Here is a 25,605-nt window from a genome sequence, read left to right on the forward strand (position 1 = left end):
AAACGTCTTGAAGAGGTTTTTTGAGTTGAGAGCAGAAGTGAAAGCCTTCATGGAGAAGAATGGGATGGCTGTTCCTGTGCTAAGTGATCCCAAATGGCTCATGGACTTAGCTAAATGTACTGAACAAGAAGTTACAAGGCAGGTGCAGCTTGTCAGTGCTGCCTACGACAACATCAGAGCATTCTCCACAAAACTTGTGCTATGGAAAGCCCAGCTCTCTCAGACAAACCTCTGCCATTTCCCAGCATGCAAGGCACTCATGGATGTGGGCACACCATTCAGTGGTGAGAAGTATGCTGATACCATTGTAAAGCTACAGGAGGAATTTGATCACAGGTTTGCAAACTTCAAGACACACAGAGCCACTTTTCAAATGTTTGCGGACCCCTTCTCCTTCGATGTGCAAGATGCTTCTCCTGTGCCTCATATGGAGCTCATTGACCTGCAGTGCAATTCTGAACTCAAAGCCAAGTTCAGGGAGGTGAGTGGAAAAGCAGACAAGCTTGGACAATTTTTGAGAGAATTGCACCCCACCTTCCCTGAGCTTTCCAGGATGTTCAAGCGGACCATGTGCCTTTTTGGGAGCACATATCTGTGTGAAAAGCTCTTCTCCACCATGAACTTTAATAAGTCAAAGTACAGGTCCAAACTTACTGATGAGCATCTTCAAGCCATACTGAGGGTCTCTACGGCTTCCTCCCTCAAGCCAAATGTGGCACAACTGTGTGAGAGGAAGCGCTGCCAGGTCTCTGGCAGCAAGGAGTAGGCAAGAGAAGCCATGTTCTGAAGAACCGTTCATGTTCGGAAGAACCTGTTGATGTTCTAAAGAATCGTTCATGTTCTGAACTGTAATTGAACAAAAAAATTGGATCAGTTGTACTTTTTTTGGGAATACTTGAAACCCTTTTTTGTGAAATACTGAATGCGGCCCAGCCTCACCCAGACTTTACCTCCAGCGGCCCCCAGGTAAGTTGAGTTTGAGACCCCTGACCTACGGTCTCGGTTAACAAACGTTTTAACAAATCTCGGTTTACAAAGGCGTTTGCAGAACTGTCGAGGAGTAAACATTTTGTCATGTTGTCAGAGCAATCAGCTGCACTTGCACTGGTGACGTCACTACATCTCCAAGGCAACATATCAACAACTGTGGAGTTTCAATAACAAATACTTTATTTCGTGAACAGGACAACTATGGCTGAGATATCACAGAAATGAACTTTAGTTTTATTCTTTAAAACGGGAAGCGATTGCGGGGCATTTGTGGACCTGTGCAAAAACCATATTTGGTTGTTTTAGGGGTTTTTAAGTCAATTTAGGCTACTTTGTTGCCGAGCATATGCCACTCGTTAAGGTCAATTGCTACATCTCCAAGGCAACCGCTTGTTGCTACGTCCGCAAAAACGTTTATTGACCTCTGCGAACATTCGGGAGGTCATTGGTCCAGAAACGGATTTATTATATGGCAACGACGGTACGAGCTTTCTGATTGGCTAATGGGTAGTCATGCCAGACGTGTATTGCCCTCTGATGTCATCTTCAAAATGAGCGACAAGTCAGCTGCTGAGTTTTACTATCCAGATGATGCTGAAAAGATTTGTCATCGAAAGTGGGGATGAAGACTAGACTCTCTTTTAATCACTTGTGTCGTTATTTTGTGTTGAAATTAAAGCCATTTTAGCAGAACCATGTTGTCCGCATTCTATCAAAAGTAATGAGTTGCTAGGCAACACATGAAACACAACGTGAGAAGACTTGAAAGCTAGCTACAATTAGCCTAGAGGTACCATTTATTTTCGTTTACAGAATGAAAAGAAGCTAAAAATGCCATATAATAAACTACTTACTAACCTCGACCGTTCGGTCATGCTGGGAAATATCAAACCTCCAGTTCCAGCCTCAGTTTGATATTTCCCGGCATGACCTCACTCTCGGTTAGTAAGTAGTTAATATATCCCCAAATATATGCAATTATGTATTCATAAATAACCACCATAATGTATGCCGCTTTATATGGGAAAATGTATGGGTAATATATGTAAAGATATTGTATCACATGTATGATTCATATATGGTAAAATATGTTAAATATATGTAAAATTATTAATGGCGATTTTATCCAGAGTGACTTACAGAAAGTACAGGGCCATACCCGAGGCAAATGGGTGAATTGCCTTGCCCAAGGACACAGCTTCATTTTCGCGCTGCTGGGAATCGAACCGGCAACCTTCTGATTAACAGCCTGATTCCCTAACAGCTCAGCCATCTAGAAGGTATTCTAATAAGGTTGTCAAAGGCAGTATTTCAAATGGAATCCCGATTCAAACAGTATCACCTGCTAACTGAAAATGTGCCCCCAAAAACGTAAATACTGTAAGATTGACATTTATTTAGGGGGAAATGGCTAATTCAAAATGAATTTGCTGGAAGCGATCATTGTCAGTATATATTTCAAATATTTTTCCATATAATTTTATAATATATTGAACACATATCTGTACATATATTTCATGTATATCTTTCCATATAATTAGGATTCCCCCCGCTAGGAATAGGCTTTAAGGTGAATTCCCCCTGAAGTACCCTGCAAAGTTTCACCTTAATATGTGAAAATATGACTGAATTAGAGCTGTTTGAGCTTGGACCAAATGTGACTATGAGTGCCATAGAAAAAACGTCTTATTTTATTATTCAGTAACTGAACACTGCAAAGTCTAGATCTTGGAATGGCTCAATTGGATGAGAGGTTGTGCTGGTTAACGAAGGGTTCCAGGTTTAACTCCAAACATAGGCATTTTTTTTTTTACAAAACAGTTTCTAGTTTTCTGGGTAATCCCGGTGTAACTATTATTAATATTTTGCCGTTTTGAAGGAGGAATCCACCATTAGTGCTTGCAGCTATATTTTGTACATATTATAAAAAATATATTCTACCATATATTAAACATACATGTGACAGTATATCTTTACATATATTACCAATACATTTTCACATATAAATCGGAATACATTATGGTGGTATTTATAGATATAAAATTGCATATATTTTGGGATATATAAACACATATATTATATATTCATGTTGAATATGTTGCAATGTATTGTACAATATAAATATTAAATCCCATATATGGACATATATTGCCTAATATATCATATTATATTTTCCAATATACTGCAATATATTTTCCTTCTGTAAGGGCCTCCATGACTGACCCAACTAAATGTCTAAACTCTTTCTCTCCCCTATCCGAGGTAAAGATCTCTGACCTCATTGTCTCTCATCGTCCCACCTCCTGTCCCCTTGATCCTATCCCCTCCCCTCTCTTTCAAACCATCTCCCCCTCCATCATAACTTTTCATCTCCATGTCCTAAACTCTCTTACCTCCAGCACCTTTCCCCCTTCAAACAAGCCAGAGTTACCCCTGTACTCAAAAAACCCTCCCATAACCCTGCCGTCCTCCAGAACTACAGACTGGTATCATTGTTACCCTTCAATTGAACGTGTTGTATCTAAGCAACTGTCAAACTTTCTCTCTCAGAACAACCTGCTTGACCCCAACCAACCGGGCTTCAAGACTGGCCACTCCACAGAGACTGCCCTCCATTCAGTCACCACTGCCCTCCAGTCTGCCAGAGCGGCTTCCAGGTCATCCGTTATCATTCGGCTGGACCTTTCTGCAGCGCTCGATACGGTTAACCACCAGATCCTGCTCTCCAGACTTTCTGAGATGGGCATCCCTGGCACTGCACTCCGGGGGATCTCATCCTACCTGTCGGGCAGATCCTACCAGGTCTCCTGGGGAGGCCATCTGCCAGACCCTCGCCAGCTCTGAACTGGTGTCCCACAGGGCTCCGTCCTTGGACCCCTTCTCTTCTCTCTGTACACCACCTCACTTGGACCAATCATCACCTCCCATGGCTGTTCCTACCACTGCTACGCTGACGACACGCAGCTGTACCTGTCGTTCCCCCCAACTGATCCGGGGATCTCAGCTAGGATTGAGGCCTGCCTCACAGACATCTCCGCCTGGATGACCGAGCACCACCTCCAGCTGAACCTCGCCAAAACAGAACTTCTCATCATCCCGGCTAAACCCTCTATCTCCCATGATCTGTCAATCACCCTGGGATCTGCGACAGTGACCCCTTCATCCGCTGCCAGGAACCTTGGGGTTACCATGGATGACGAGCTCTCCCTCACGGCCCACATTGCTGCAGTCTCCCGGTCTTGTAGATTCACCCTCTACAACATCCGGAAGATCAGGAGATACCTGTTTGAGCATTCCACCCAGCTGCTAGTCCAAGCACTTGTCCTCTCCAAGTTGGACTACTGCTGCTCGCTGGTCTCCCAGCATGTGCAACCCGCGCTCTTCAGAGGATTAAGAACGCAGCGGCCCGCCCTGGTCTACAATCTACCCAGACGCTCCCATGTTACCCCGCTCCTCATCTCTCTCCACTGCCTACCCATCAACGCCCGTATAAGATTCAAGTCCCTGGTACTGACCTTCCGAGCAGTGAACAGGACTGCACCCGACTACATCAAGTCTCTCCTGCAGCCTTACACCCCCACCTGTCACCTGCGGTCTTCTTCAGACAACCGCCTTGTGGTCCCAACGCTCAAGACTGCCCGGTCCCAACGCAAGCTCTTCTCTTGCCTGGCCCCCAATGGTGGAACCAGCTCCCCACCTTCATCAGGGACACTGTCTGACTCCCCAACTTCAAGAAAAGGCTTAAGACCCACTTGTTCCGGGAGTACAACGGCACTTAGGAATGCTTGATTGGACCTGATGTTAGTTTCCTCCAGGATCACCATGACTGTTATTGAGAGACTTGTTGCTCTTGTAGTTTAGTTATAACAAAGTTAACTCTTGTACTCGCTGTGAAATATTTTACTGTTGATTGTTCTTCTACAGGTACCGTCTTGCACTTTTTGGGGTTCATGTTGTTTTAGTTTGTAACTTGTATAACTGCCTGCTCTTATGGGTCTTCCCTTTGGCACTTTTTCACAATGTATGCTTTATGTTTTGGCTGCTTGCAATGTTTGGGACTACCTCGTTGTTATGATCAGTGACTTATCCTCACCATCTCTTCTCTCTCCCCCTTCCATTTTGATCTACCTGTCTCCTTTCCCCATTTCACTCCATTACAACCAATATCCCTATCCACATCCCTCCCTTCCTTCCTCCTTTACCAGTGGAAATGCGTGAGAGATCTTGCCGTCCGGGGGCAGCTTGGCTCCAAATCCGTAGGCAGGGAACATCTTGTCACTGTCGTAGTCTTGGATAATTTCCCCGACAGCCTTCAGGGCCATGGCGTAGGCGTTCATCTGGTACGGGCTCATATAGTGGAGGGAAGTGGGCTGGGAAGGGTTACCTGCGAAATAGTCATTTTCCCCCAGAGCAATGGAAGGGAACAGGGGATATATAGGAAGTTAATTTTACTCCATGGACTGTGTAGGTTTCCCGTTCTCTAGAGGGGTGGATGACGTAGTGGATCTGTCAGTCCAGCAGACACCAGGGAGTACTAATGAGTGAGTTCAATTACAATTTGGTCAGTGGAAAACAGGCGACTTAGATAATGTACTCAATAAAATGCTTAAGAACAGGGTGCAAATTATGGGGGGGCTTGACCCCACAAATTACGACTTGGACCCCCCCAATAGGTAAAAACAACAGCTTGGGGGAGTCGATACACGCCCTGGAGAAGAAGTTGACCCCCCGATTGTCATTGTATAATTCACACTCCGCTTAGGAATATCAAACCCAATAATAAACTTAGGAATATAAACCCAACCACATTTTACACACTATTGTCATGTTAAACATGTTATTCTCACAATCACATAATGATGAGGGGGTGCTGGGGAATATCAATTAGGCAATACAATTTTTGAATTAAAAACAAATCCAAAATGTTAATAACAATAAAAAGTTAAATAGCAAAATAATATAAAATACATTTTTCTAAATTACATTTTAGGGGACCCTCCAAGTCATCGGTCATTTTGAACATGCTTACCATTAGAGGCAGTGAAGTCTATCGCCACTGTGAAGTTCAGCTGTGTCCTAGTAGAAACAACAACAAATATATATGTTTTTTTTACAACTTAATAAGATATATTATGAGGACAAAGCAACTGAAGCCAGTCATGATTAGCTGAGCAATATTTCCCACTGGCTTATCAACGCTGTAAAAAAGGGGTCAACATCGAAGAGGCCTTGACGTTAATATATTGTAAGTGGATGGGGGTTGTCGGGCTCACCCTCCCCGGATGAAGTCCACAAACGTGCATTCCGTGTCCACTTTGAATGACAGGAGAGTCACCTTTAAAGAAAAGATAGAGAGAGAAAAGAGAGAGGGAAAATGAGACCATGTGTAACGGATAAAACTAGAGAGGGTACAATTTCTGGGGTAATTGTAGGGTGTGTTTGCTTGCGTCTGTTGCAGGTGGGTCTGTTGATTAACTGTAATTACAATTGCTATATCTGTATATTTTATATAAAATACATACTTATTATTTATGATGATTGCATAGATTTAAAACCATACATTTGTTGCTGCTCATTTACAATACAATTCAAAATACAAAAATGTAAGGGTAGAATGAAACGGATTTCTTCTCATTTCCCCTTCAAGAAGGGACAGTGATAAGCTATAGCATCCTCAATTGAAAAGTTGGATCAAACAAAGATATCTGGGGCCATTCCACCAAATGGGTGACATTTCTGTCCCCAGGACATTATATGTATAAAAAGGCACGAAAATTCACTCTAAAATCCATTTTATTATTAAGCAAAGTGTCCTGCACATTAAGCAAAATGCAAAATTTTAAATGTATAATGAAAAACATTAATAAAAAATACACAGAACACAAAAAATGCATTTGTTGCATGTCCCCCCCTCTCTCAATACTTGACCATGAAATATAATTATTAAAAACCTTAAGAAATATGATTTGTTTTGCATTGATGTGTAATTGTATATCCAATCTATGCTTTAAAATAGTTTTTTTCCGTGAGAAATCAATTATATTTTAGATAAAATACACATTTTAGTTGTGTCCCTGGGTTTTCACTCAGTCCTGTTACCCTAACACATTCACCCTGCTGAAAACTTGGAACATTCCATAAGACCCATTTTCAACAGGAAGTTTGTATCATCTGAATTCATTTGATTCACATGACGTCACTGTAGCTTTACGCCGCCATCTTACCTACCTACTCTGCCTTAGAAATGCCAGCAATATGTTGTGCAGTTGGCTGCAACAACAGCTGAAAGAGGTACCCCAGACTAGTATTTCATTCTATACCAAAAGACTAAAGGCCGACTACTACTATCCTGCTATTGTTATAATGGATAGCATAATAACAGTTGGAGTCATAGATCTTCTGTAAACCTTCTGTAGGGCTTGTTCCCTTCAGGTTCTTCCAAACACATCTCAGGGCTCGACACATCTCATCCGCTTTTCCGGGGCAAGTGGATTTCTTTTGTTGGGCAAGTGGAAGCGAAATGTATTTGCCCTACTGGACAAGTTATACCTCAAACATGATAAAATGCCATGTTACTTAACGTTAGGTGCAGTGCCACTCATTACGTCTATTTAACCGATTTTAAAGTTGCTAGTGTTTCTGTGAAGTTCATCTCGGTAAATTCTGCTCCAAAAAGGTCTTTTAGAGAGAATGCGATTCCCCATTGATCTGTTGCATCAGAATTTTGATTTGGGTCACGAAAGTCTTGACATTTGAGTGAGAATATGCCCGCATAGTAGTAGGCGGCAGCCGTGCCATGGTCCCCCGGTTACACTGTTTTGACGTTAGCCTCAGAGTCAGACTGGGGCGCTCACTGGCAGTGTTCACAATTTTGTATTTCACTTCATTCTACACCACAAACGTCAGGGAGGACTGCTTTTGGTAGATATGAGCCTACCGAACATAGCCAGAATATTGGATTTCTTTAACCGAGCCTGTTTCATTCGTCATTTTCCTGAGAATGCGACCTCCATTAGCCTGGCTAGTTTTGCCTGTTTCACTAGGTTAGGCTATTTAAAGGTTTCGGACAAGTGACTTTTGTGCATAGAACGTGAGTGCCTCAAAAAGTTAATGTCAAGCCCTGCATCTGACATTAAAGAACATTGGGCCTCATTCTCGAACGCCGTTAAGAAGAATTAAAGAAGGAATTTCATTTGAATTGGATTTAGGAAAACATTTGGTATTCATGAAGGTTTTCTCATCTGGGATTTGTTCTGAAATTCAGAAGACTTTCCGAACTCAAAATAGCAGTCGTAAATCGTCCAGAGTTGTCTCAAATGCGATTCCTTAAAAAACCACAGGGATCAAAGAAATTGCATTTAAAACAACTCTCCGTGTTCTAAGTGTTAATAAAGTCATGAGAAATCGTTGGTGATTGCGTTCACATCAACTCTACAGACTATGGCAAGCCGTTTTATAATTTAACCAATGAATTCTTGATATCAAGACTTGCATTTTGGATATCAAGAATTAATTGGTTAAATGATAAAATGGCTTATCATAAAAGACATCCTTGGATTTAAATAATTATAATAATTAACCTTGCTTTGTGTGCACACTGTTAGATCCAGTGGAGAACAATTCCACTGCTCATCTTACTGGTATGATGTTGCACCGATGCACCTGTGCACATAACTTGCGTCCTGTTGCTTTCCTAATTGTGTTTATTCTGACTGCACACTTCACTGCTGTTGCGTGCCCTTATAAGGGGATGTTGGGGCGTGTATGTACGCAAATTCAGGAGCATGAGGACGCGCTTTCAACTTTCTTATCCAGTTTTTTTACAATCGCTATGACAATTTTTTTCAATACCTTAAAGTTTTCTAAACTCTTAACGCACCAACACACCTATCACACACAATTGCTCAAAATCACACATTATAAACTAAACTCAAACACTAATTGTCATAAACAAAAATACACTAAACATGACCGCATGTCTACCAAACACGTTCTCTTTTCACAGGAACATTTAGTCAATCATAGCACAATGTCATAAAAACACTAACATCAGATGGAATTACAGAAACTGCATTCATTTATGCAGGTATGCGTCAGGTCTCACAGTATATGGATTATAGATTATGTTTGCAATGCAGTTTCTTTTGAGGCCTCTCTACATTTGTTTTGTAAATGCATGCATTTTGTTTCTTTTGCTGCATAAATTCAGAACAAAAAATGAATGACCCATCTCAGAGTAGCTTTATAGAATGTACGGTTACTGTATTGAAAAAAAGAATATAGAAACATAATTGGTGCAGTAAAGGCTTCATTTACAACAGGATACTACTGCAAGAAATAAGCAATATAGCTTCCATTTACAGTATTAGCCTAGCTCTGGCCCTTTTCTGAATGCCACCACACATTCTAACTCCTCTCCCTTTCCCCACTCCTCTCCCTTGTCCTGGTACTTGTCTTCCTCTCCCTCGTGCAGGCATAACTGTATTCTTACTTTCTTCATGTTGCTCTATATTGTTCTTTTTCCACACAAGATCAGCCCAAAGAGGTCCTCTTTACTGTTTATATACCAGATGGTCATGCAATTGAAAGAACCTCAACACCTGAGTGTTTCCTAGTTGGGAATCAGCTTTGATATACAGTATTTGCATAACTTCAACCAGCTGTTTCTCAGTAGTAATGGAATAAAATACAGGGGATATGTTTGTGTTTCAATTTACAATATGAACAGCTGTTCACTTTGGCTGTAGCCAATAAGTTAGGTTTTGAACATGATGTTATCTCTTCCGACATACAGTGTGAAAACATTGGTAGATTGGGCAATTGTTTTGGCCTTGGTTGAGCTTGTGTGAAAAAGAAGTTCAAGTATTTAAGATTTGTGTTTTTTCTATGCATGTTTTGTCAAATCAACAAGAAATGTGTTAATTGAATAGCCAACACAGACGGATGTTGTGCTAACTGTGTCAAGAGTTTAGGAAACGTGTTAAAAGTATTGATAACATTGTCATAGCAATTGTTAAATACTGTATTTATATAGGCCTAGCACAATACATACACAATGGAAATTCAAAGTGCTTTACAAATGAGCAGAAGTGTAAGTGTAGTGTGTATTTATTAAAACAAACAAAAAAATGTGTAAAATTATGAAAATGATTAGTTGGAAAATTGTAAAGGAGAGAAATATTCTATTTTAAATTAGAACGGACGAAAAAGGTAAAACTAATTATTTTGCGCAAACATGTCAGCTCTCAATTGTGCGTAAGAGTGCTCTTGGGTGTGCATCAATTCTGTTCTTACCAACGAACAATTTTGTTCGTAAGAACATTTGGTGAATGAGGCCCATTGTTTGTAAACACAATACCCCATCTATATATAAAGATAATATCCAAGCTAACAATTTCGCTAAATCTGACTGCAGCTTCTTACACCATATGTACTGTGTTATGGTTGTTTGAGTTAAACAACTTGCTAAATGAATTAAATGTCTGTTAAATGTCAAATCCAACTATAAATGTATAAAAGAGAGAGTTCCAATCAAATCTCACAGTCTCAAACTAGCATAACTACATATGTGGCCTACACATACATACAAAATTATGACAGGCCCAAAGACCGTGGCTGGATTTGAACCTGAGACCTTCCTTTGTAGGACACCAAAAGCTCATGAATCAAAAGGAAACATATAGATTTACATTTTACATTCATTCATTTAGCAGACACTTTTATCTTTTTATCCATCCTTCTAAGAGAGAGCTTTACAAAGTGCATAGGTCACGGATAATAACAACATGATAGCCCCCAAAACATGAAGCACATATTGTGAACTACCAAAATAAGTTCCAAAGGGAAGAACCATAAGAGCATGTGGTTAAACAAGATAAATCGCAAGTGCAAAGTGCAAGTGTACCTTAGACTGTGCCGTAGAAAAGGAAGCAACAGTAAAAAAAAAAAAAAAAATCACAGCGAGTACAACAATTTAAATCAGTTACCACTAACCAACAAGAGCAACAAGTTTCTAAGCAAGAGTCATTGTGATCCTTGAGGAAACTAACATTGGGACCAGCAAACCATTCCTAAGTGCCGTTGTACTTAACAAAGGCAAATGTGGAGATGTACTGATGTGGAGCACAAATCATCCAAGAAGCAGTACTTCTCTTGAGTGTTTTTTATTCAGATGAATGATCATTGGATTCAGCTCAAAAGTCCATCACTTGAACTGGTTTCATCATTTAAGACACTAAAAGTCAGCAGCTTGGCATGCTGGGACATGGAAAGGATTAAACAGGATTAGACTTTCATCAAAGTAAACATTTTTGGTTTGTCCTTTTTCATCAATGTCCTCAAAAAAGCAGTCTGCAGAGCTACTGTGTCTGTGGGGTGACTGTCTGACTCTGGAGGGCTGGCAGGGGCAGGCAGGGGAGGTCAGCTTGATGAAGCTGTCCTGGGGTCAGGGCTGAAGATAAGCTGTCCAGCTAGAGAGGGGTAGTCCAGCAAGGGGTCTGGGTTGCTCTCAGCATCCTCTGTTGCATTCTCTGTTACACTCGGCATCCTCTGTTGTACTCTATTGAGCAGGCCTCTGCATGACCCTCCAGACCTGTAAAAGTGTAAGGTCAGTTTTGACAAAGAAGCTTTTTCCGTATACACTTGACACAGACTTAAGTTTTGTGAAATGACTGTGAAATGCAGTGGCAATACTTGATTTCAAATGTGTTGACCTGATGAAGACCCATGCAAAGTCACTCAAAACACTGGTTTGATTCCAGCCTCTGGCTCTAAACTGGTTAATATACACATCTAACCAAAGACCAGCTCGACCTTTGCCTGTAAAAAGTGATTCTGACTGTCAGAGACCTTTAAATAGTCTGACTTAGTGAAACAGGCCAAACTAGCCTGGCTATGACGAATGAAACAGACAGCAGGCTTGTGTCTACAAAAAACAGTCCTCCCTGATGTTTTTGAGTAGAATTGAGTGAAATACAAAATTGTTTACACACTGCCAGTGAGCGACCCAAGTCTGACTCTGAGGCTAATGTCAAAACAATGCACTCTCACTCTTGTTGCAAGTTTTCCACAAATCACAATTCACACATCTCTTGAAGGCTGCCTTGCTCATTTTTTTGGTGTAGAATTGACTGAACTGTAAAATGGTGAACTTGATGAACATGACGCGACCAAGATATGGCTGCCGCCTAAGACTATGCGATCTGCCTGGCGTCCAAACACAAGTCTAATTCCAAAGACTTTCACAACCCAAATCAATATTCTGAGCAGACAGATCTGTGAAGAATCGCTTTTCCTCTTATAGGCTGCACTCCTCAACATTTTTGGTGAAGAATTTGCAGAGATGGAAAATGAATCACTAATTGTAAACACAGAGGAAAAAAGCTACTTTTTGAGTTTGGTTTCCCTTCACTTCAAACTCACAATCTAAAGGTCTAAAAGTGCTCAAACATTCACCATAATTCAGAGTAGTGTACTTTCATGAACCCAATCATTGATTGTAGCTTAAAATGTGTAAAAATTTGAAAATACTTACAGAACGTGGCTACCTCCAACATGGCTATCAAGCGATTCCAGTTGAAAACAACAATGGCCGCCGAAAAATAATGTATATTCGTAAAGGCGAGCTGCGATTGGAAGCGAAATGAAACAGGAGTTAAAAACCAAGGAGGGTGGGAAATTGGTCAGCCCACAATTTCCAGAAAGGATGTGTGTGCGTCTCACCAAGCTTGCGCGTGTGCCAAGAAGGGTGACCACCTGTCCCGCTTGTTGTTTTGCACATCATTTTCAATATGCGACGTGCGTGACAAGGGGTGAAAATGCTGTGCGGCACAACACAAAGTGGGATAGGTGGTCATCCTAATGTCAAGGGGCAAGAGTCTGAGAATTTGGAGCGTGCGCACTGTGGAGCAATTCAATTTAATTCAATCATATTTTGACATATCAAGGTGAAATTGCGTATAACCGTGGTTCTCAACCCTGTCCTCAGGGACCCCCTGTCCTGCTTGTTTTAGATGTTTCCCTGCTCCAACACACCTGATTCAAATGCATGTTCGTTACCAGGCTTCTACAGAGCTAGATAACAACCCTTTTATTTGAATCAAGTGTGTTGGAGCAGGGAAACATCTAAAACAGGTAGGACAGTGCGTCCCTGAGGACAGGGTTGAGAACCACTGGCGTATGGTATTTCATAATGATGTCATTGAAACCAATAAGGTTTGAAAAACCATCAGTCAAAATTATATTTGATTTATTAACGCAAAGATATTGTGGCAATGTGGACATTTACATAAATACACTTCTTTCAGCCATTTTGCATTGCATTCCTTATTCAATTTGACCCTTTAGAAAAACATGTATTCTACAAATCTGTAACAAATTTCAAGTTGATTGGATCTATGGTTCACGAAGACAATGGTTTTGAAGGTTGTACCAAATTTGGACAGTACAGCAAAATCAAACTGTACCTTATGGGTTCTTGAGGCTTTTTTGCTCCCCATGAGAAATAATATATAATAACATATATTTGAGAGAACAATGGTTGTGCTCGCCAAAGGCTTGAGCACACCTCATAAAGACAAGAGTGAAAGAGGCAAGACCAATGCCATATTTTACTGCATATGACATGACAAACCGCCATAAATCACATCAATAAAATTGATGGAAAAATGGTACTCACTGTCCCCGAATTGATGTATTTCTTCTTCTTGCCTTTCTTTTTTGGATTCAGAACCTTGACAACAAGAAGGAATTGAAAATATCTTAGCAGTGGTGCATTTGTGGAAAAATCAGCTTTGCAGCATAATTTCCTGTTGGTAGATGCTGATGCGGAATGTCATTAACAAATCTATTGCTTTGCAGCATGACGGATTAGTACTGAAAGATAGTGACATTACTTGCACAGTGCCTTTGAATATGAATTTGACCTCTTCATTTTGTACACATTTTTTTAAGTTTTTTTCTTCAGTCCATACAAAATACCCCTTGTGACAAACTGAAAACAGGCATAAAGATATAAGACAAAAACACAGACATTCTATTTACATACATTTGTAGAGGCAAAATTCTTCTTCCAGCTTGCTGACCAGACACACTAAGAGCGCTATTTTAACGATCTGAAACGCAAGTATCAAACGCGCTGTTGCTATTATACCGGCGGGATAAATGACTCTTGCATCCAACGCAAATCTAAAATGGGTTGGTCTGAAGTAGCTACATTACTCATAGGTGTGGTTTGGGCGTAACATGCAATAAACCAATCAGAACGTAATCTCACATTCCCTTTAAGAGCAGGCAAAATCTTTTTAATCATTGACATGAAAGAAATGTAACACAGCCATTATTACATTTACATTTATTCATTTGCAGACGCTTTCATCCAAAGCGACTTCCAAGAGACAAAGAGCATAGGTCAATGATTATAACAACAAGATAGCCCCAAAACATTGTGAGTAGCCAAAACATGAAGCACATATTGTGAACAACCCAAATAAGTGCCAAAAGGAAGAACTACAAGAGCACGTAGTTAAACAATTAAACAACATGAACCGCTATAAGTGCAAGTGTACCTGTAGAAAAACAAGCAACAATAAAAACAATATATCACAGCAAGTACAAAAATGTAAATCAGAGCACAAACACGATAATCGTGTCTGATAAGATAAAAATTGTTAGCAATGGCCTGAATGTCAAGCCCTGTGTCTGGCAAAAAAACAGGTACCACTAATCTTCTGGCTAATAACATGCGGTGTGGACATAAGGCTATAGGGATGCTTCTCAGCAGTAGGTACAGAGAGACTGGCCAGCATTGAGGGAATGATGACCATATCTACATATGTAGATATTATTTAAGAAAACCTGCCCTAAGCCAATTTAAATCTATAACCCAATTTATATTGGGTTATAGATTTAAAGTTACAAATAATTGTAACTTGTTTAACTACATGCTCTTATGGTTCTTCCCTTTGGCACTTATTTTGGTTCTTCATAATATGTGCTTCATGTTTTGGCTACTTGCAATGTTTTTGAAAATAAATGAATAAATGTAATGTAAATACTGTAAGCACAGCTAGTTCAGGCAGGGCAATCGGGCAGTCCGCGTCATCCTTTTGTCGGGGATGTAAGGCGTCTTACTCCACCTTCCTTCCTCCGCCCACTACTACACCCATGTAGCAGCACATACCCATTGGGCCACGTCCGATTAGGCGTCTTTAAAAGACGCGCGGATATGCTCACACTCACCCCGGTTGTTGTATGATCAGTGCTGCTGCCACCCTCCCCTTCTCCCCCATGCTGTCTGTATGTTCTATCCTTCAGGGGGATTATATCTCTATAACTCCAGAGCTTCCCTTAGATCATCCACTCCGCCAAAGTCAATCTACATGTCCATGTTGTGTTACAATAAATGCTCAAATCTAATATGTGATTGTCTTTACTGAACTGCATGTAGAAAACAGAATTGGGTTTGAACCCTTCAAAAGAATCTATGTGGAAGGAATATTCATCCCACTTGTGATTGTACAATGTTCCTTCTATTATTAGGGTGTTCTCTAATCTGTCTTCTTTTTTTACACTTTCATTATAGATTTTCCATGACTGACAAACAAAAAACTGTATGACAATACAAAGACATGGCTTTTGCACAAACAAGACAACCCATTGGAAGGATGGAGTGTTAAATTATACAATGCATGTGTTTTATATTTAACAGAATGTGTACATAGGAATACATGCATGCACATGATCTAAATCTTGATCTGTCTTCTTAAAGAAACACATTGACGATAAAGATTAATCAACAAAAAAGGCACCAATCTGAATATGGTGTGTAATAAAATAGAAAAAACTGAGGCAGTTGCAAATTTCTGAAGCCATTGCTTGAATAGTCCCAGCTATTCAACTGCAATGAACACAAACACATAATACTATGAGACTTACCAAATAAAGCCTAGTGTATTAAGATGTTTAACCTGCTTCCTTCTATCTCCATTTACCTCATAGACGTTGAACTGGCTCTGGCCTTTGGACAGCTCTCTGTAGCTTGTGGTAAACTCTCCGATGAAGTCGTGACTATGGACGAGAGAGGAGTGAGGATTTACATGCCAGTTTTGCTCATCCTTTGATGTGGAACATATAGAGCTGTGCTGCGTGTTTACAGTTGAGTCAAGTCATCAAACATGAATGTTTAAGTTTCATGTTCTGCTATAGTTCTGTCACTGCTCAAATACGTACAGAATGTTTCCTCAATCACCAGGTTCATATTTTGGTCCAGGCCAGTCCAGTACAGGCCCACCAGAACCGGCCTCCGTATACGACACCACAGCTGCCCTGCTAATGCATGTACCTTCTGTGTTTGATGTGATGCTAGTTCGGGAGTTCGATACTGCGAGCGCGTGTAGCGGGCGAGCCAAATTTTGGGGCCTTTATTTGAGTGCAAAATAGTTGAGCTTTATGTAAAATAAACAGCCGTTTTTCAATTTGTAAAACCTTGTCTTGTGAAGGTGATGTATTTTTGTCTCTTTATTGTTCAACCCCACCCTTACGTTTTTTAGCCTGGTTTTCCATCGTTAGTCTTCTCCCAGTGCTCTCGATGGCCAGTCAACTACTGCGGGGCTGTGCCGCGGAGGTGGATTTTGAAGTCATATCATTTTTTTTTTGTCAGGGGGCTGTAAGGGGGTGCTTCAGCACCCTCAGAACCCCAAGTTCCCGTGGCCATGGATTTGTCCCGTCCAGGACAGCTCCAGTCCCGTATTCCAATCACAGCCTCACCGGACAATAGGCTAATAGGCTAATGTAAACGGGCGAAAACTCACGCAATGAGACACGGTTGTTGCTTGGTGACTGTGTGTGAACTGGCAACTGGTGAGGTGAGCGTTGTGTGTGTCAAAAGGAGAAACTTGTAATAATTGTCATGACTACTACTATGAACAATACATCCAAGCAAGTTGCTATTAGTGGTTTGCCAAAATTACACAGAAATAGTAGGTTTATGGCTAATGAAAGCTTTGCGATTTCCGTTATTGTTGGTCAGCTGTTGTGGCACCTGGAAGAAAGTATCCCTCATTTGGGGTTGAGAAAATTGGCAACCCTTGATACAGGGTTCCTGCAGGGTACTAAATAGTCTAAAAGTCAGAACTTAAAATTTAAGGCCTTAGGCTGCGTTCACAATTGACTTATTTTTTCTGAAAAAAGCGCTGCCTTCAGCGCCTTTTGAACGCCCTTTCAGAAAAGCGCTGGGTGACGTCAAGGGCCTTTTTCTAACGAGAATTTTGTAACCTGAACGGGAATCATATAGTCTAGCGATACATTATTATCCGTTATTTTCCGTTGGTTACTTATCGACAGCTAGCTACTATGGCCAGTAAAATGCCATTACTTGCTTTAGCTTTGGCGTTTGAAGAGCCATAGCCATAGCCCTAGCCATAGCCTGGTAACTAAGGTAGGTTACTAGGGAAGGTACACTCGTACGTACTCTCCACGTCCTGATTTGTCAGCTGTCAAAAAGGCGCTTGACGTCACCCAGCTTTTTTCTGAAAAGTTGAGAAAAATGAACTAAAAAAGGCGTCGGGCTCAGCGCTTTTTTAGAAGTTTTTAAAAGGCGGCCGCTTTTTTGAAAAGGCGGACGCTTTTTTGAAAAGGCGGCCGCTTTTTTGAAAAGGCGGACGCTTTTTTGAAAAGGCGTTGCCTTTTTTGTTTTCCCATAGGGTTGCATGTAAAAAGGCGCTGAAGGCAGAGCTTTTTTCTAAAAAAAGAAGTCAAGTGTGAACGCGGCCTTAAACGTCTTAAAAACGGACAGATTTTCTTCAGAAGTCTTAAATTTCATTTAGTCAGGTCCAAAAAAGTTTTTAGGTTTTGAACTCTCGTTCATTTCCAGAGACGCTAGCCGCAGAAAGTTATTACAAAGTCGCAAAAAAATATTTGGTCATGGCCTACAAAACGGAGCTCTTTGCTACCAACAAAACCATCAGAACGCTGCCCTCAGAACATTGGTTCAGTTTGTTGTAGTTCTTTCTGGGGGATATTGGTGTTGTTATGTAGGCTACGCGGTGATAAAAATAAAATCCTGTGATATATGCAATACCTGCCAGCGAAATACGTGCGCGTCTCCTCAGAGTTTGTTAAAGTTTGGCTACGTGTGGGAACTGGGAAAGTGTCCTTACAACAAGACATGGCCAGATTGCAGCGATTTCCGCTGTTGGTTACAAGCGGTACCTAGCCTGACGATGTCATACTCATAATTCTAGTCAGAATATGAGTCTGATAACTCTCTGTTGGGCTGTGACTATGGGGCATGTTTCAACCAAACTTGTAAAACAAATGCCTCTTCGCTCAATTGGATAGACCTACAACCAATCATAGCAACGTAATATGTTGTTTGTTGAAAACAAATTCAACCCAAGCGCTCTTTCATGACGTTGTTGATTACGTTACTGTTGATCATCGGTCCATCACCGTATAAAGCCCGCCCTGGCAATTTTATTGGTCCGCCCAGCTCCTGGTTCAATATAGTTTGTCCCCAATACGAGCCCCTCCAGACCCAACTTCCCAACCAAATTGATGTGGGCGGGGCTAAGTTGGGCTGGAAGCCAGGCTAAGCGGTACCCAGCTTCTGGTACGAGGCTCACTGCAAAGTTTGCCAAAAAAATATTCAATTAGGTTACTAATGTGATTGCTTTATCTGTAAATAAAAATAATCATTTTTCAATGACTAAGTTCATTGAAATAAAATGTTTTTTTTTCAGAATTTCTATGATCTTAATTTTATTTTTGATAGTGCATTGTGTAGTTCTTAAATTTCAATCTTTATGGTCTTAAAAAGGCCTTAAATTTGACTTACTGAAACCTGCAAGAACCCTGATGATATCAACTCTATCTAATATAGATATATATTCCATTAGAATATAAAGTGTAAAAGAAAGGCAAAAGGGGCACCATACTAGAAGTTTTTGAAAAATGTGCCAGCTATAGGTCTCTGGATAGGGGCTTTGTAGGACCTTTCAGTTATTAATACATTTGGCCCCTTTCTGGAGAAAACCAGGAAGTGCCAAGTCTCACAACCTAAAATCTCCATCCTAATATCACCACTTAAAGCCCTACATGACAACATTGCCACCAAGGTATGTGATTTTTGATGGGGTCCTCATGGGAATATGGTGTAGGTATAGGGGTGTGGATAGGGGGGGGTTGAGGTCTATAGATGGGGAGGAATGAGGAGAAATAGGATGATGAAAGGGGGGGAGGGAGAGCAAAAGGGGGACATGAAAAAGATGAGGGGGGTGAGAGAGAGGGAAAGAGAGGAAAATTAAGTGTAGAAAACAACCCTCAAACCCTCATATTAGTGGTGTGACCCCACCCCCAGACATTGCAGTGTAATGTATCTGTCTGTGCCATACAAAGGAGAATTTCAAATAAGTAATAAGAAATCAGGGATCGAAGGAGTGACATTTGAGACAGATTTGGAGTATCTGTGCTGTAGGCTGTCTTGAGACAGGAAGATATATGAATAGTGGGAAAAGGGAGGCGGAGGGGAGACAGCAAACTACCTTCCATCTCTGTCCCAATCATACACGTCCACCTTCACAGTCCTGAAGAAAGGGAGAAATAGAGGGAGAGAAAGGGGAGAAAATAAACGAGAAAGATGAGAATTGTGAGGAAGAGTGTGTGTGCGTATGTATGTTTCACATGCAAGAAGGAAAGAGGGAGAAAGAGAAGTGAAAACTGTAAGAAAAGGAGATTGGAAAAGAAAGAAAGGGGAGGAAAAAGATGCAAAGGAGAGGGAGAAAAACATTACTTGAGTAAATGGTGTTTGTTTGGAAGTATTCTGCCTATCAAAATGATAACGTGAATGTGATTCCCTGAATTATTAACAGGAGAAAATGATTCATTTGCTTACACTTTGAGCTGCAATTCTTGTATGAAAAGTGCTATATAAATAAAGTCTTACTTACTTACTAAATGATCAAAAAAGCTTAGCCCACTGGCATTGAAACTCCTAAGCAACATCAATGTGTGTGTACGTGTTTGTGAGTTTGTGTGTTGTGTGAGTGTATTTGTTTTTGTATATATACTGTATGTGTGTGTATAAGAGTGTGTGTGCCTGTATTCCAGCAAACAGTGCACAGACTCCATGTTAATCCCAATAACACCAGTGCTGGCCTGTAAAATGGCATGGCCGACTGCTGGCATTATTCTGACCACTACGGAGCATTACAGCAATCCTATATTCCTCCTCCAGTCACCGCAGTAGCCTTGTTAGCACCTCTTGGGGGTTGGGGGAACCTGCTAAATGTTTTATGTATTTTTATATATAGTACATTTGACGTGAATATTAATACGCAATAACTGAATATGTATTTTTTTCCATTACTAATATAATATATTACTAAATAAATATATTTTAGACATTTCACAATAAGTTCACTACTCACATATAATGTACTGTAGTCACCTACAAAATAATCCTAATCTAAGAAAGTTCCCAGAACAGTACACATGCGGAGGAAGTTTCCCAAGGGAATAGATTATCCCCAGGTTATATATCTTGCCTTAATATATAATTTTTGGTCAGAAATGACACCAACCTGTCATAGTCTCCATTACAGAGGGCTCGCACAGGGATTGTGAAGGACTGCCACACAGGGTTCAGAGTGTTCTTTATCACCTCTGTTTTATGGCAGATGGTGAACCTGGATCACAGAATGCACAGAAAGTGGGATGGGGGTATTCAGAAAGGTGGATATATTATTGTAGATAATTGGACTAAGAATTGGATTGGTGATGATGGACACAAGTGTTGTGGGCCATTACAATGTTAATTAGCTCATGGTCAACCTGGGGCGCTGGTAGTGGAAAGAAGGTAGAGACAGTGTCTGCAACTTACAAATATGTTTGTGCACATTTTTTGCGGAACATGACTTGTCATTCACAATTTCTTAAACACTGGTCACCCTGTGTAGAAAACTAGCAGAAGCCAAAAAAACATTTCTCTCCACCCCCCCGACCCCTGTAGGAGTATTATAGGGGTTTGTTGTTTTATTTAAGACAGGAGCATGACCTTGGAAGGGGGAGGATCGCAGATGGGGATTGGTTGTGGCTGGGTTGAAGATGGCTCAGAAGGAGAGACAAGTTTGGATCAAGGCAGACAAAGGATGCAAGTGGACCTGCTGGTTCAAGAGCAACAATGCGCTCTGCATAGGCCTGATCGGAGTGAGCAACGAGGCGCACCTGAGTTTCCCAAGATTACCCCAGAGCCACCACAGATCATTCTATGCCGAGGGTAGACTATGTCTAAAAGCGTACGCATGGAGTACATTGACTCAACTTCTGAACTGATAAAAAGTGGACCCCCTTGTTAGTGACAACTGCCCTGGGAGAAGGGGGATGGTTTGCATCACTCCCAGAGCGGGCATTAACTTTTCCAATTCTTAGTATAATTATTGTTGTTGCTAATATTTAACAAGGTAGACTTAGTGGGGTCGCAGGTGACTAAGGGGTGCTAGGTAACTTTGTTGGGCTAGTTCAGTCTCTAACCCTGGGTTCATATGCTACACTAGGATTGTGATTCTACCCTCGGGTGGGAAATTGTTTCCTAACTTTAGTTGATGTAAATCTTTTTATGAACAGTATTTAGTGTGACCTAGCGTAGTCTATTTTTGCTATAAATCCTGTGTGTTGTTCTGATTTATTGAGGGATCACATGGATGGAGGGTGTTTATAGATGAGAAGGGTGCTGGTAACTCAGAGACTATACCTCTCCTCATTTGACACAATCACACGCATACTGTGCACACATTTTCTCTCTCTCTCTCTCTCTCTCTCTCTCTCTCTCTCTCTCTCTCTCTCTCTCTCTCTCTCTCTCTCTCTCTCTCTCATACTCGTACGAGAGAGAGAGTGCGCACACTCACGTTCCATCCTCGTTACTGCGGTAAAAGACCAAGAAGGGATCTGACTTTCCGAAGAAGTCCTTTTTGTCCAGCTTGTTGGCACACAGCTGCATGGTGGCAATATCCTGAGAGGGGGACAATTTCTCAAAATCAGACACAAAATTTGATTGTAAAAAAGTTGATTTTCAAAGAAGAATAAAATATTAGCTATTACTATTTTGGAGTGAAGTCAAGACTAGCTGGAATTTCATTTATTCTAATAATAACAAATATTATGTTCTGCTTTGTTCTATTGTAATTTTAAGTCAACCTTAAAATATACTAGCAAACCTTGATAATGAATGGCAGTATACAATGTTTACAAGCGTAACCATATGATACAATCATGAAACATTTGTGTTGGTGAATATCTGCCAAGGAGGAAGGTGACATCACACTGTCTGGTGAAGCGAGCAAGGTGGCAAAGAAAACACACGACTCCCTGTCTTGCATGCAGTATGTTACTTGCTCAGCCTGTACTTCCACACTCCACTCATCAACTTAGTTATCAATTTAAATTTTCAACATAGTCAACACCCAGCCCTAAACTATGGAGGACCAAACATGCCATAATTGTGAATACATTAATAAATACATGTATTTATAAATATATTTCTACATAAAAATATGGTTGAAAGCTAATTATAATCAATATTTAGTAGCTATTTATTTGTGCAAAAGGAGTTTATTATTTGATTATGGTCATGTACATCACAATTGAAATTCTGTCATCTTTGAAGAATTTGTTCAACCGCCACATCATCTATTCTAGTCACTTATGGACATCATGAAAGCAATTTCTCATTATTGTTAACAAATTGCCAATGCTCTGTACATTCATGCAAATTATTATGTAGCCTTCATTTGTCTGCCGTTTCCAACGTTTTCAATTGCTTATGTTAATCCAAAGGTATTATTTTGGTTTTTGGTTACATTGTGTGTGGTTATTCAGACTGAAAATCTGCGGAAATCCGCTAGCCTACCTGTTCTCATGTCGGAGCAACCGAAGATGTTCCACAACAGTTTGACACCGAATATGATCAATTGGATGTTGACAGACTTAGAATAGGTTATAGGGAATAGGTTATAGGGTTAATAGAATAGGTTATAGGGTTGTAATAGGTTTTATGTGTATTTACGGTTAGTATAGTGTATTATTTATTGTTATCTGTATATTTAGGAAGTTTTTGTATTTACGGTTAGTATAGTGTACTATTTATTGTTATCTGTATATTTAGGAAGTTTGACTTATTTAAGCTTAGCATAGATGTAAATAATGTTATTATGCATAATGATTATAATTATGTTCTGTGTAGGCCTACTTATATGTTATGTTATGCCAGAGGCCTGTTCCATAAACAGAGTTTACCGAATAAGCCAGAGTTATGTCAGTTAGTCGGACTAATTTCTAGTTCATTCGGTTCCATAAAGCTAGCTCAATGTAGTTCAAACTCGGTTACTATGGCAACTTAGGCTGCGAAACTAGTCTGACAGGCTAACTGTCAGGTTTAGCGTGACTTGGTGCTTAACCAGACCTTCCTGTAACACTGACCCAACGGGAAAACAATGATTTACCACGGATATTCTCGTTTTCTTAATCTCATCAGTTCAATATGTTCAACATTGATAGAAAATCTACTTAAATAGCCTACAGAGATTTCATAGTACAAGGCTTAAAGTGAACGTTCTTTCACGTGGCCGTGTGCATTGCTTTTGCCGTGGTGGATTGTATTTTCCATGTTTTACCTCTCGGGCTTCTTAAGAATAGGGTGCACGCGCAATTAGCTTGACAACTGAAATCGGACTTTTCTGAATCTGAATTACTAGGACTGCGTGAGCTGAAATAGGCCTTTATGGAACCGCTTTAGCCCCGCTTGACTTGTTTAAGGTAATTCAAGTCTGGTTTGTGACTTTAAGTCCAACTTATTTGAGCGGACTTTATGGAACAGGCCCCGGGTGCTTGCGTTGTCTTGCGTTGAATTTCTGTGCCCAGTCTGACCTTGTGTTGTTCTGTGTACCTGACAATAAAAGACTTGAACTTGAAGACTTTGTAAAAAAGTATTGATCCATCCTCATAAAGATCGCCTGAAAGCTCTCTGGCCCTGTCTCTTGCTGTAATATTGGTTGATAAGTGTTTCCTTTTAAATTCTAAGCGTTTTTGGATAACGTTTTAATAATAGAGACGTAACGAGTTGAGAAGTTTTAGATTTGGCCTCAGCCCAATGCGTTCTATTTGAAAATCTGTGGGTTTGTGTCGGAATTCTGCGCCCGTGTATTATGATTGGACCTGCTTATAACCTTCCAGCTATGCCTACTGAAATAAACCATCTACTTTAAATATTGTCTTTTTCTTAGTTAGTTAGCCAGGGACACACTGGCTGCGAAGCTCCTGGAAGCGCATGCAGCGCTACGATCGGCTACGATCGGCTATGACTGAGCAACAGCTGTTCACACCAGCATTTCTTAGCACTGGTCACCAAGCCTTTCAGCTACTCTGAGCTTTCCTTTACGCTGACATAGTACATAAACATGGCATTGGCTATATATCAGCATTGATACTTATCTAGCCTACGTTGTACTTGTAAAATAGTCGCTGATTAATTTTGATGTCGTCCATCTCCTGGAATTTCTAGCTGCTTTTAAAAATCAACTTGGGGGTTCTCTCTCGGTAGGCTATGTCTGCATGTTTGTGTGTTGTGTGCGACGTGTGACAACTCGTTTCTCTCAAACAAACTAAAAGACTACAGGCATGGTAGCTCAACAGATCCATCCGTTTATTAGGGTTTCTCCTGTAGGGGGAAACCTATTGTTTTTGTTAGTATTCTTCTTATTATTATTATTAGGGTTCCTCTGGTAGGAGGGTACTGTCCAAATTTGGTACAACCTTCAAAAACCATAGATCCAATCGACTTGAAATGTGTTACAGATGTGTAGAATACATGTCTTCTTATAGGATAATATGGAATAAGAAATGCAATACAAAATGGCTGAAAGGGGTGTTTTTTTGTAAATGTTCACATTGCCTCAATATCTTTGTGTCAATAAATCTAATATAATTTGTACTCATGGTTTTTCAAACCTAAGATGAAATCACTATGACATATGATTGAATTCAATTGAATTGCTCCACCGCGCGCTCCAAATTCTCACATACTCATCCTGCCCCTTGACACTAGGGTGGCCACCTGTCTCAATTTGCGTCGTGTCGCTCAGCATTTTGACCCTTTGTCCTGCACGTTACATATTGAAAATGCTGTGCGATACAGTGCAAAGCGGGACAGGTGGTCACCCTACTTGACACGCGCAAGCTTGGCGAGACGCACACATTTCCTTTCCGGAAATGGTGTGCTGACCAAGCCCCCACCCTTGGTGTTTAGCTCCTGTTTCATTTCACTTCCAATCGCAGCTCGCCGTTAAGAATATTAATTATTTTTCGGCGGCCGTTACATTTACATTTGACATTTAGTCATTTAGCAGACGCTCTTATTCAAAGCGACTTACAGTAAGTACAGGGCCATCCCTCCGAGGCAAGTAGGGTGAAGTGCCTTGCCCAAGAACACAACGTCATTGGTACGGCCGGGAATCGAATTTGGATTACAAACCCAATTTCCTAACCGCTCAGCCTCCTGACTCCCATTGTTGTTTTCAACTGGAATCGCCTGATAGCCGTGTTGGAGGCAGCCACTTTCAGTAAGTC

General features: G+C 40.6%; 1 protein-coding gene across 1 annotated transcript in view; it reads right to left on the reverse strand.

The window, feature by feature from the left end:
- LOC146273495 (copine-9-like) overlaps positions 1-25,605 on the reverse strand; it is a 180,014-nt gene that overhangs the window by 28,115 nt on the left and 126,294 nt on the right. Inside the window, exons 9-16 of the mRNA XM_084705201.1 lie at positions 21,891-21,994; positions 20,568-20,672; positions 19,530-19,571; positions 15,981-16,056; positions 13,667-13,720; positions 6,264-6,325; positions 6,020-6,066; positions 5,193-5,374 (exon numbers count right to left, since the gene is read on the reverse strand). Coding sequence (XP_084561327.1) covers positions 5,193-5,374; positions 6,020-6,066; positions 6,264-6,325; positions 13,667-13,720; positions 15,981-16,056; positions 19,530-19,571; positions 20,568-20,672; positions 21,891-21,994 — 672 coding nt within the window. The remainder of the gene's footprint in view (positions 1-5,192; positions 5,375-6,019; positions 6,067-6,263; positions 6,326-13,666; positions 13,721-15,980; positions 16,057-19,529; positions 19,572-20,567; positions 20,673-21,890; positions 21,995-25,605) is intronic.

This window comes from Hypomesus nipponensis, chromosome 9, assembly GCF_054491055.1.
Source record: "Hypomesus nipponensis isolate SF chromosome 9, ASM5449105v1, whole genome shotgun sequence".
Taxonomy (NCBI): domain Eukaryota; kingdom Metazoa; phylum Chordata; class Actinopteri; order Osmeriformes; family Osmeridae; genus Hypomesus; species Hypomesus nipponensis.